Source organism: Ictalurus punctatus, chromosome 29, assembly GCF_001660625.3.
Source record: "Ictalurus punctatus breed USDA103 chromosome 29, Coco_2.0, whole genome shotgun sequence".
Classification (NCBI taxonomy): domain Eukaryota; kingdom Metazoa; phylum Chordata; class Actinopteri; order Siluriformes; family Ictaluridae; genus Ictalurus; species Ictalurus punctatus.
The window spans coordinates 11887687-11900902 of record NC_030444.2 but is presented as its reverse complement, the minus strand read 5'-3'; the positions used below and the strand labels follow the sequence as shown (position 1 = coordinate 11900902).

Genomic DNA, 13216 nt, shown 5'->3' with positions numbered 1-13216 from the left:
AAACGTGTAGGCGGAGGCGCGAGATTCTTTCTCGATCCGCTCCGGCCTACCGATGTTGACATGCTCCCGCCTTCTCGTTCATTCATCCCTCGTTTCTGCGCGCCGTGTCCAGCATGTGATGGAGAAGGCGGACGCGGACAAATGCTCGCTAAACAGAAGCCTTCGACTGGCAACTGCTGAAGGCTGAAACTATGACAGCATGTCTGGCTGGGATCTGGTGACCGTGAGTCTAGGTCGCTCGTAGCCAAAACACACACACACACACACACACACACACACACACACAGACACACATATGCATGCACTGTTACTTTGTTTTGGCCTCAAAATAATTAACCTCTAACAGCTGCCAACAATCTTTTTTAGAGATGAACAGCTGGTGGAAGAGAGAGAGAGAGAGAGAGAGAAGAGGCAAGAGATAGAGAGAGAGAGAGAGAGAGAGAGAGAGAGAGAGAGACGAGGCAAGAGATAGAGAGAGAGAGAGAGAGAGAGAGAGAGAGAGAGAGAGAGACGAGGCAAGAGATAGAGAGAGAGAGAGAGAGAGAGATAGAGAGAGAGAGAGAGAGAGAGAGAAAGGTGAGAGAAGAGGCAAGCGATAGATAGAGAGAGAGAGAGAGAGAGAGAGAGGGAGAGAAAGGTGAGAGAAGAGGCGAGAGAGAGAGTGAGAGAGAGAGAGAGAAAGGTGAGAGAAGATGCAAGAGATAGACAGAGATAGAGAGAGAAGAGGCAAGAGATAGAGATAGAGAGAGAGAAAGGTGAGAGAAGAGGCAAGAGATAGATAGAGGGAGCGTGAGAGAGAGAGAAGAGGCAAGAGATAGATAGAGGGAGCGTGAGAGAGAGAGAAGAGGCAAGAGATAGATAGAGGGAGCGTGAGAGAGAGAGAGAGAGAGAGAGAGAGAGAGAGAAAGGTGAGAGAAGAGGCAAGAGATAGATAGAGAGAGAGAGAGGGAGAGAAAGGTGAGAGAAGAGGCAAGAGATAGATAGAGGGAGCGTGAGAGAGAGAGAAGAGGCAAGAGATAGAGATAGAGAGAGAGAAAGGTGAGAGAAGAGGCAAGAGATAGATAGAGAGAGAGAGAGAAAGGTGGGAGAAGAGGCAAGAGATAGATAGAGAGAAAGAGAGAAAGGTGGGAGAAGAGGCAAGAGATATATATAGAGAGAGAGATAGAGAGAGAGAGAGAGAGAGAGAGAGAGAGAGAGAGAGGTGAGAGAAGAGGCAAGAGATATATATATAGAGAGAGATAGAGAGAGATAGAGAGAGAGAGAGAGGTGAGAGAAGAGGCAAGAGATATATAGATAGAGAGAACCAAAGATAGAAAGAAAAGGAAGAATGAGTGAGAGACAAAGACACAATAAGAAGAAAAGCAATAATGAGATATGTAAATAACGAGAAAGAAGAAGAGGACAAGCGAAAGAGGTGGCAGACATTTCACAGCCTTAAAGTTCAAAGATCTGCTCATCATTTTCCCTCCTGCCACCGAGCTCTCTTTCAGAAAACAAAATGATGATGCAACGAGAAAGATAGCGAGAGCAAGAGCGACAGAGAGAGACGGATGGATGAATAATAAAAGTTCCGCGAGTTGAGTTGAGCGAGAGCTCGGCTCAGAGAGCTTAGCTACGGCTACCGCGCTGTAGTCATGACGCTATCGGACTTATGCTCGGGTGTCGTCGCTGAAGGAGAGCGCCATCTTCACTAATCTGTAAACATGAGCCGACAGAAGTCGGCTCGCCGTCTCTCAGAAGGATGGGACAGACGGACGGTTATGCTGTCTGGCCGACACCAAGAAGCCAGATGTGGGGTCTGGAAGTGAGACACGTGTGTGAAACATCTGTCAAATGTTTCACATGTGGACACCGTTCGGTCAAGCTAGTTAGCCGATTCCATATATGGTCTTAAATGGACACGCCCACATCCTCATGTTATCTGCAAACAGACTGAACTGAACTGAACGGAGCAGAACTCATGAACTGTGTGTGTGTGTGTGTGTGTGTGTGTGTGTGGACACTGTGACAGACAGACAGGTAAAGAGATGGATGGAGGGACTCACTCTCTGCGTGTGTGAGAAGCAGTAAGGAGGCGAGCAGCAGCAGGGTTGGCATCGTGATGGTTGGCACGTGTGCTTCAGCAGCCTCGATGGCACAAACGCTGCGAGTCTCCTATTCACCTCTCACAACCTGCACACAGACAGACAGACAGACAGACAGACAGACAGAAAGAATTATGACTTAGCGATTAGCAAAGACAACATCCCGCAGCTCCAGGAGACAGTTCCGGAACCCTGGGGATTGTTAAATACTCCAGCATGGTTACATTCACATCAAGTGGGCGGGTTTGGTGATAATGGATGGACATTTCTGCCCTTGTTGAGCAGGAGGCATGGATGAGCCAGACACTCTCTCTCTCTCTCTCTCTCTCTCTCTCTCTGAAACCCGACTGAGACCTAGGTCTGTTGTTTTACGCTCCTCATTAGCGGTGCCATAAATTGCCGCATGTAAAAAATTTATTTTTAAACGTGCTTAGCGCCGCTTTAAAATTCGAATAGAGCAATTATAACACAGATAGTAGATAGATCTGACAGCTCTGTTGACTTTATTGCCGATCAGGAGTAATACAGGAGCGATTCTCGTTAGCGTTTGGCTTTTGACATGGACCTCGAGGAAATCGAAAGGAAGATTAATTACGTCGCTTAGAGATGAATCATGAGACATAGAAATCTATTAGGAGACAGAGATTACAATCGGGAGACACATATAGTAACTGCGGACATATAGACTAATCGGATTATGAAACCAAAAGTAGAGCGTGCGAGTCAGAAGATGAATTAATCCGCAAGTGGTGGATTGATCCGGAGATGAATCTAATAATCGGGAGACATATCAGGTACGCCGAGGGCATATTCATTCACTGACTTATTATGAGGAGAGCTCCAGATTGAAATGAATTAGCTGGTGTATCGATTAATCAGGAGGCAAAATAGTTACACTGTAAACGTAATAATCTGGATATATATCATTTAATCTGGGCATATGGATTAATCAAGAGATGTATAGATTAATAAGGGGAGGTATAGATTAATCAGGAGTGGTATAGATTAATCAGTACAGGTATAGATTAATAAGGAGAGGTATAGATTAATCAGTAGAGGTATAGATTAATCAGGAGAGGTATAGATTAATCAGGAGAGGTATAGATTAATCAGGAGAGGTATAGATTAATAAGGAGAGGTATAGATTAATCAGTAGAGGTATAGATTAATCAGGAGAGGTATAGATTAATAAGGAGAGGTATAGATTAATCAGTACAGGTATAGATTAATAAGGAGAGGTATAGATTAATCAGTAGAGGTATAGATTAATAAGGAGAGGTATAGATTAATCACGAGATGTATAGATTAATCAAGAGAGGTATAGATTAATAAGGAGAGGTATAGATTAATCAGTAGAGGTATAGATTAATCAGGAGATGTATAGATTAATCAGGAGAGGTATAGATTAATCAGGAGATGTATAGATTAATCAGGAGAGGTATAGATTAATCAGTAGAGGTATAGATTAATCAGTAGAGGTATAGATTAATCAGGAGAGATATAGATTAATCAGGAGAGGTATAGATTAATAAGGAGAGGTATAGATTAATCAGTAGAGGTATAGATTAATCAGTAGAGGTATAGATTAATAAGGAGAGGTATAGATTAATCAGGAGAGGTATAGATTAATAAGGAGAGGTATAGATTAATCAGTACAGGTATAGATTAATCAGGAGAGGTATAGATTAATAAGGAGAGGTATAGATTAATCAGGAGAGGTATAGATTAATAAGGAGAGGTATAGATTAATAAGGAGAGGTATAGATTAATCAGTACAGGTATAGATTAATCAGGAGAGGTATAGATTAATAAGGAGAGGTATAGATTAATCAGTACAGGTATAGATTAATCAGGAGAGGTATAGATTAATAAGGAGAGGTATAGATTAATAAGGAGAGGTATAGATTAATACGGAGAGGTATAGATTAATAAGGAGAGGTATAGATTAATAAGGAGAGGTATAGATTAATACGGAGAGGTATAGATTAATCAGTAGAGGTATAGATTAATCAGGAGAGGTATAGATTAATAAGGAGAGGTATAGATTAATCAGTAGAGGTATAGATTAATAAGGAGAGGTATAGATTAATCAGTAGAGGTATAGATTAATCAGGAGAGGTATAGATTAATAAGGAGAGGTATAGATTAATCAGGAGAGGTATAGATTAATCAGTACAGGTATAGATTAATCAGGAGAGGTATAGATTAATAAGGAGAGGTATAGATTAATAAAGAGAGGTATAGATTAATAAAGAGAGGTATAGATTAATAAGGAGAAGTATAGATTAATAAGGAGAGGTATAGATTAATAAGGAGAGGTATAGATTAATAAGGAGAGGTATAGATTAATCAGTACAGGTATAGATTAATCAGGAGAGGTATAGATTAATCAGGAGAGGTATAGATTAATCAGGAGAGGTATAGATTAATAAGGAGAGGTATAGATTAATCAGTACAGGTATAGATTAATAAGGAGAGGTATAGGTTAATAAGGAGAGGTATAGATTAATAATGAGAGGTATAGTTTAATAAGGAGAGGTATAGATTAATCAGTAGAGGTATAGATTAATCAGGAGAGGTATAGATTAATCAGTACAGGTATAGATTAATCAGGAGAGGTATAGATTAATCAGTACAGGTATAGATTAATCAGGAGAGGTATAGATTAATCAGGAGAGGTATAGATTAATAAGGAGAGGTATAGATTAATCAGTACAGGTATAGATTAATAAGGAGAGGTATAGGTTAATAAGGAGAGGTATAGATTAATAAGGAGAGGTATAGGTTAATAAGGAGAGGTATAGATTAATCAGTAGAGGTATAGATTAATCAGGAGAGGTATAGATTAATCAGTACAGGTATAGATTAATCAGGAGAGGTATAGATTAATAAGGAGAGGTATAGATTAATCAGGAGGGGTTTAGATTAATTATGAACCATATGAAATCTCCTAACTTTCCCACCCACAGTCTCTCCATCTTTCTTTTTCTGCCACTTAGAATTTTCTGTCTTTCTCCATCACTGTACCTTCTCTCTGTCTCTCTGTCTCTCTGTCTCTCGCTCCCTCTCTCTCTCTTTCTTTTTTCCCTACTCTACCTCTTGCCCTCTACCTCACATGCTGATTCAGATAAACAAGGCCATCTGTACACTGCGTAACATAGGGAAAGGAGAGAGGAGCTGGGAAGGGGAGAGAGAGAGAGAGAGAGAGAGAGAGAGAGAGAGAGAGAGAGAGAGTGAGAGAAAGAGAGAGAGAGAAGAAACACGGCAAGCCCCATCCTGCCACGACTCATTATAGCAACAGAACAACCTGTGTGTGTCTGTGTGTGTGTGTGTACGGAAGTGAACGTTGGCACACGGTTGTGCGCTGTTGTGTGATGTCACACATGACAGTCAGTGTTGCTCTTTCTGCTCCCATCTGTGACACCACACACACACACACACACACACACACACACACACACACACACTTTCTCTCTCTCAGTATCAGTGCTGCTATGTTAGAATCTTGGACCAAATTAAAACGGCTCGCCGGGTTTCGTGTCTTGGCGTCTCATTGTTCTTTACCGATATTCACAAAGACATCCTGCACTATACGACACACACACACAAACGCACGCACGCACACACACACACACACAGACTTAATTAGAGAGAGGAGATGTGTCTGGTCTGATTCTTATCTGCTGTTCATGCATGCAGCAATGGATCCTTTACTGCATAAGGAATCACTTTACACCATAAAAAGAGAGAGAGGGAGAGAGAGAGAGAGAGAGAGACAGAGAGAGAGAGAGAGAGAGAGAGAGAGAGAGGGAGAGGGAGGGAGAGGGAGAGAGAGGGAGAGAGAGTGAAGCTAAGAGCTAAGATAGAAACAGCGATAAGACGAGTGAAACAGAGTGATCGAGGGAGGGAGCGAGAGAGAGATGAAAAAAAAAATTGTAGAATGGTGACAAGACAGGGTGGTAATTTTTGTAGGGTTCAAAGGTCAACGTCAAGTGAACTGACCTAAAAAAACAACAACAAAAAAAACGTTACAATATAACATAACATACCCTTTCCCACATACAGGGTCTCTGGAGTATGGCTCTGTGTGTGTGTGTGTGTGTGTGTGTGTGTGTGTGTGTGTGTGTGTGTGTGTGTGTGTGTTTGAGACTAGCGCCCTGATTTACATGACATATGCATTAGTGCTTCATCATCCCTCTTCTGTGTCTGTCACTCTCATACATGGCTTTAGCTCAGACTGTGTGTGTGTGTGTTAGATGTAGTGAAGCCTGGCTAAGCTCTGGTCTCTAGCGTGATGAGTATTACATAAAGCCTCTCACTAAGTCAGCTTACTACCAAAACCACACACACACACACACACACACACACACACACACACACACACACACACACACACAAAACAACTTCTTCAAAAGGTTCAAATGTATCTGTATGCATTAACTCTACCTAACATTATATGACCAATTTTATGCCCCGCCTTTTTTCATGGCCAACCAATCACTGCTTAGGAACTGTTGCCATACAATCTGCCATAAAGCTTTCTGTCCTTATAAGGACTTCCTGGTATGTGTAAAAGCAACCTGGTGTTCTCTTCCTATTTCCGAAGCCTGGAATCACTTTTACAGGAAAATTTTCCTTTGAATGAATCCATGAGGAATCATAAGCTGTCTACAACGATTTTCTGTGCAGTGCATTATGGGAATTAAACGAGACTTTTCAAGTGTTCATCTCCAACGTTTATTTTAAGTAAACCAAACTTATGTAAAACTCATATCTGATTCTCATGATAATCATTCTCTCATTGTTTATGGTAAAGGGTAGAGAGACAGTTCTTTCTCACATCCCCCGCCTCAACCCCCCGACTCAGAGGTCAAACATTCGCTTCAGAGTCCATCAACTGTAGCCAAGGTTACTGGCCAAAACTGGTTTCCATGGCGCTAACAGCATGCTAGCGGCAAAACTGTTGCATGCTGCTTAGCCAAAAGATTTCTGAGGAGTCGGAAGACGGTGATGAGGGAGGGATTCAAACAATAATAATAATAATAATAATAATAATAATAATAATAATAATAATAATAATAATAGTGTACAAAGCCTCTGTACATTGTAAATATGTTTTATGTGGATTTAAGCTATATTTGGCAACCTGCCTCACCCGCTGATTCCATTCATTCCATCCAGCTCAGAATAAACCAGCTTCATATTTAAATACGTAAACTGAGTCCTGTGCTCTGTGCTCTGTGTGTGTGTGTGTGTGTGTGTGTGTGTGTTTTCATTCGCCACACATCATACTCCCACCTCCACTGTCATTTAGTGCCATGCCTGAGACTGCTGTCACCTACAAACGAGCACACACACACACACACACACACACACACACGCACACACACATACTTTCATTCCTGGCGCATTCTGACATCTCCCCCACCCCGCAGCAGCCCGTGGGAGGATGAATAATCTGACTTCAGAAGGAGAGAGACAGAGAGAAAGTGAGGAAAAGAGTTCTGACTTTAAACTCTTAACTATTAAAGCAGCCGTCAGACTGAACACGAATAAAGAGCTTTATTGCGAGGAAGAAAAAAAAAGTTGCTTCCTGTGACATTTCAATTTGCCTCACGCCGAGTTTGATTACGTGAATTCGCAAGCCAATAGGAAGCAAGAAGAAAAGAAAAAAAAAGAGGAAGGGGGGTGTGGTCTTAACCTTCCGAACAAAATGAATGGTGGAAAAGACGCCAACGTCGGCTGACGTACCCTGGTGACGAAAGAAAAACAAATAGTTACTGAAGTGTCTCAAATTCTCTCTCAGATATACAACACACTACACAACGCTACACTTCACTCTCGACAGTGGTACCTGGATATTTTCAACGCTAAAAATCCAGTGCTACTTCACGTCACCGAGCAGCTACAACGTCCTCCACAGGAACAAGTGGGCGTTTCACGACTCAAAATGGCCGCCGTATACATTTTCCCTCCTAATTTCTTTCGGTCTAAAATTAGCTGCTGTGCTACCAAACGTGGCCGGTAACTGAATTTCCGAACGCTGTTGCTACAGAGGTCATGCTAATCTAAGCTAAGCTAATTATTTAACCAGCACTGGGTAGCTAATTAGGTAGCTAATTGAGCGAATATCACCCATCAGCTTTGTAACTGGCTACACACATATACACGTTTAGCTTCTACACACACACATTGTGCACACGTTTAAACTTGCACACACACACACACAATCTAGAAGAGCATTCCAGAGCTTCTTCATGGCTTTTAATTTCAGATATTTAAGTGTCAGCTTTAGCACAAAAAAAAAAAAAAAAAAAGCTAAAGGCTCTACACGCAGCACCTATTAAAATGCCACCGGTTAGCCACATGCTAATTGGGTGTGAGACCTTCACTTCTAAATGTCATCTGAAGAAAAGAAAGAGAAAAAAAAGTCCGGATGAGTATGAAACAGATGCACCTGTATTATCTGCTTAAGGAGAATAATTAGGGTGGATGCGTGGAATTTTAAATGCCTCACCATATTATGGTGTTAGCAAGCTAGCTACGTTATGTAGCTAATAGTCAGACGCTGGTGTTATATCCTCTCGGTGTAACACAGCATTAATTAGTAGTGTATTTAATGTTATATCTATATAGGTCTCTACAGAGGGCTAACAGTATGATAATAGCAAGCTAGCAATCAGCCTAGATAGCTATTTCGCTATATATCTTCATCTATTCCGTGGCACTGCTGCGTGTTTTTACCATTTCTATGAGAGGATTCCTAAAGAACAGCCCACTCTAGTCTTATTTACGACTTCGGAAGTCCAAATCTGCTCAATATGCTCACGGCAGAAACCGTGGCTTCGTATTTAGCGCTCAAATGCTCAAGTGTAATCGCAGTGTAATTGTACTCATATGGAGTGATTTCTTAATAATTTACCCACACATATGTGAGAAATGTGGATATTCCTTATACGTTTACATCATTTCTACGTCCACAGCGTCTCTATAGAAGACAGGACTAAGTGTTCATCGCACAATTCGGTCGAATTGAGATTTCCCCGAATGTTTACGCGTATGCTAGCTAGCCTCGGTGCGACCGCCGTGTGAATGAGACGTCGTCTTGACCGATTTTGTTTACTAACGAGAGAGAGAGAAAAAAGAAAAAGAGTATAGTGATAGTGAATAGCTGTAATTACTCAGTAATAGCTAGCTATACTATATTGCTACGTTTAAACGGTGTCGTGTTTGTGCTGTTCTTATGAGAAGAAAACTAAATTAAGACATGCTAACAACTAAAAAGCTAACAAACTACCACTGTGTCTTAATATTTACCTCCGGTAAAAGAATTAAGTAAATAACTTTATTGTAGCGGTTATTATTATTATTTCTTTATTATTTATTTGTACTATTTATTATTGAGGAGAGGTGTGAATTGTTTACACAGCAGTTGGCTCACACCCCTCCCCTTTCCCATGGTCCTGCTCACCAGCAGCTAAACACAGCAGAGTCATGATACTCTATACACAGAAACCCAACAGTGTCCTGACTAATCTTATAACAGACTTGCGGCGATAAAAGGATTGGTTTGTTTATACTGAATGAAAATGTCCCATCAGTCGATGAGCGTTAACCCTGAAAGAAAGGGTTCGAAGACACCTGCTGAAAAGGAAAAAGGATCTTCTAGTCTGGGAAACAGGGCAGTTGTGGGTGTTTATACAGCTGTAAATTGGCATTCTGCGACCGTCCTGGACCGCACATAACCCGGTTTTCATCATCTCATTAGAGTCAGTACATCTTGATAAATGGCTCTGAAACACGAGCGGGTTCGAGACACGGCGAGAATCCGACCAAAAAGGCATCTGTCTGTGGATCAAATCAAATCTCCCACGAGCTCTGTGCTCTGATAGTGCCAAGTCACGCTCCGAACTGCTCAGATCCTGCCAAAAACCAGCACACACACACACACACACATTAAATAGTGTACAGGCATCTCTCTCTCTCTCTCTCTCACACACACTCACACACACACACACAGACTATCATACACCTGCACTGTTGAGCGTTATTGCCTGTTATCGCATGGCGAGAGGCTGACTCAGATTTTGTCTCCGAAGATGAGATGAGCATGTTCACTTTGCCGTTTCTGCTTTAGCTCTCTGAACAATCTTATTCAGGCAGTATAAACAACAGACAGAGAGAGAGAGAGAGAGAGAGAGAGAGAGAGAGAGATTTAGAGAGAGGGGAAATAGCTCATCTGCTAGTTCAATAATAAATGCTAGACTGGGACTTTGGGATGGATGAAAATTATTCTTCCAGGAGAGAGAGAGAGAGATAGATAGATAGAGAGAGAGAGAGAGAGAGAGAGAGAGAGAGAGAGAGAGCGCGTTGGTTACTGATTTATCACTGCGTTTAGGTAATGTGTCTTTTATTTATAGGGCAGCGAGTAGGGAGATTAACTTTCGTCTCCAGCTACTGTGTATGTGTGTGTGTGTGTGTGTGTGTGTGTGTGCGTAAATGTGTGAGATTTGACTACATTTACCTAGGAATACTCACACACTCATGCTCACACACAAGTGTAGTGATTAAACAAACTAAAGTAGAGCAATATCTTTCACTATAATCTATACAAATATATATAATCTATACACACACACATATATATATATATATAAACTATTATTTTATTTAAATTACAAGAAAATAAACAACGGAAGTAAAGCCAGGCCTTAAAGTTTGCCTGAGAAAAGATGGGTGTCTGCGTACTGTACATTCGACCAAGTCATTTTTACTGACCTGTAGTGCTAGCTTTTTCAATAAGTTTCATATGCTAACACTGCGTCGGTTAAAAACGTTAGATTAACAGGAAACATAACGTGCATTTGACTTTTAATCGACCCCTACTATAGCCTTATTTACATTTTAATAAATTACTGTGGGACAGGTTGTACAGTGGTGATTTTTTTCCCTCATGTAAGATGTTTCCACGGGTTCTCTGTTTCCCAGAGATTATATGGCGCATAACTAGCACCTGAAAAATGTTCCCGGGGTTCTATAGTACTATTTCTTTAAACAATGTCATTTCTTTCTTTGCTACCTGCGTGGTAGCTCTTAGCTATGTCAAATGCTAGCTAACATGAATCTAATACCTGATATTGAACTAGCTAGGTAGCTAACTCACCACAAGACAGCATCTTTAGGAGATTCTACACTGACATGAAGGACAAAACAAAAACAAAAACAAAACAAACAAAAAAAGTCCATCGTGTCTGGTAATATGACTCACGTAGCAGCTAGCATTGTGGTTCTAAAGTTGCGTAACACTATTTCATGTTTAGAAAAGATACATAAACGTCCCCCCCCCCACCCCGACATGTTTAACCCTCCGCCACCATCGTTGGTTACAGTAACTGACTAAAATGGCATTTGAATAACATGAGGACACGCTGTTCTATTTAGGATTAGCCAGCCTGCGTGTAGGACACCCTCATAAGCAGCGGATGTGTGTGAGAAAGAGCTACGACTGCGTCTCCTCGATCTGACACTGCATAATTACCTTTCCTTTCTCCCTAATGGAGCGTTTCATTATGGCTCTGCCACAGCGCTGAGCTCGGGCTAATCACACTCGGCTCAGCACAACACTGCGCACGCTGAGCCAAAATGGCCGCCGCGGCTTCGTTACCCGAATGCCGAATGAGAGCAGGAGCAAAACGTGAACCGGGAAAAACCTTCGGGAAGAAACACAACAATGATACAGTGACAGTTTTGTTTTTTTAGCCTCGTGCTGTTCGTAAATGGCAGCCATTTTGTGAGATGAGAACGAGTGCAAGCAGATCAATGGTGTCTACGTTTGGCTGTCTGCGCTCTTAAGATTACTCATGTTTTTTTTTTTTTTTTTTGTTTGTTTGTCTTGGCAGCGACTGCTTCCTTCCTGACAGCCTGGCGAGTGTAGCTAGCGCGCTGCGGAATTAATGAACTCGGTCTTGTTTGGAATTACACTGCCGTGCTGCGTTATGATGTATTGCCTTTCATCGTCCCCTTTTGTCTCGGCTCAGGGAAGAAAAAAAAAAAGAAAAGAAGAAGAAGAGAAAAAAAAAAAGCCATTGTTGCGAGATCTGTTCTTTCTTTCTGAGCGCCTGCCACGCGGCAGAGGAAATTAGCCTCCGAAAACGTGCGCTAGGACGATTGTCGCTATGCAAATCCCGCTCTGGCTCGGTCTCTGTAAACAAACGAGGGAAGGCTCTCGAGCCCAAAACCCACCCTCTGAATTAGTGGTTGTGATGCGAACTCAACCTGAGGCTCTGTTCGGTACGGGAAACGATATGATCCTGTCACGTCACATGTACAGCGAGACGTGTAAAGCGACACGAGCTGCGCGGCGAAGCACGGGGCAGTCTCAAATCGGAGTCAGAACGCAGCTATTGACTCGAGCACTGCATGAGACACTTGTGTGAGACGCTAGCCTCTTATTTCTGTTCCAAACTTCTGTCAGATCTCTCGATGGCGCTAACAAAAGCTGTGGCAAGAGCTAACGGAGCCGATATCCTCCGCCTGTCATCAGTCTCATCGACGAGCGGAAGGAGAAAGTGACAGAAGCAGACTGTCAGAGACAAAAAAGACTCGCGACCATCGTAAAAAAAAAAAAAAAAAAAATGATAATGATAGAGAATTTCTTAACGGAAAGTTCCAGAAATGAATCCCGTGGAGGCGTGGCTGTCGGTGCCAGGGAAGGAGGCGTGGCCTCTGTGTCTGTGATGGATGAACGGCTTCGCTGCCTGTCGGTCTCTGTGCCTGTAGTGAAAGAGGCGTGGCCTGTCTTACCGTCAGTCATGCCAAAGGGGCGTGGCCTCTGACAATGTTTTGGCTGACTAGTGATGAATTTTCTTAGCAGAACACACACACACACACACAGTCCAAAGTTTGCTCGCGGACAATCTGACCTGATTTCAGGCCTGACTGCCTCCAATATTCCCCCGCTGTCCTTCTTTCTCTCTCTCTATCTCTCTCTTTGCTCTCTTTTTTTTTTTCCCAATTTGTCTTGCTCATTCGCTTATCGATATTTGTGTTTACTCTCAATTCACTCCACTGCCCACCTTATGCACCGACACACGCGTACACACACACACACGCACGCGCTTATCCTTCATGTC

The 13216-nt window shown here is 42.1% G+C and overlaps 1 protein-coding gene across 6 annotated transcripts in view; it reads right to left on the bottom strand.

The window, feature by feature from the left end:
- The window catches only part of LOC108260822 (protein tyrosine phosphatase receptor type D), a 416825-nt gene that overhangs the window by 119718 nt on the left and 283891 nt on the right, over nucleotides 1–13216 (bottom strand). For all 6 annotated transcript variants that reach the window (XM_053677696.1, XM_053677698.1, XM_053677695.1 and 3 more), the window contains one exon: nucleotides 2046–2172. In XM_053677696.1, the coding sequence (XP_053533671.1) occupies nucleotides 2046–2097 (52 nt within the window). In that variant the 5' untranslated portion in view covers nucleotides 2098–2172. The remainder of the gene's footprint in view (nucleotides 1–2045; nucleotides 2173–13216) is intronic.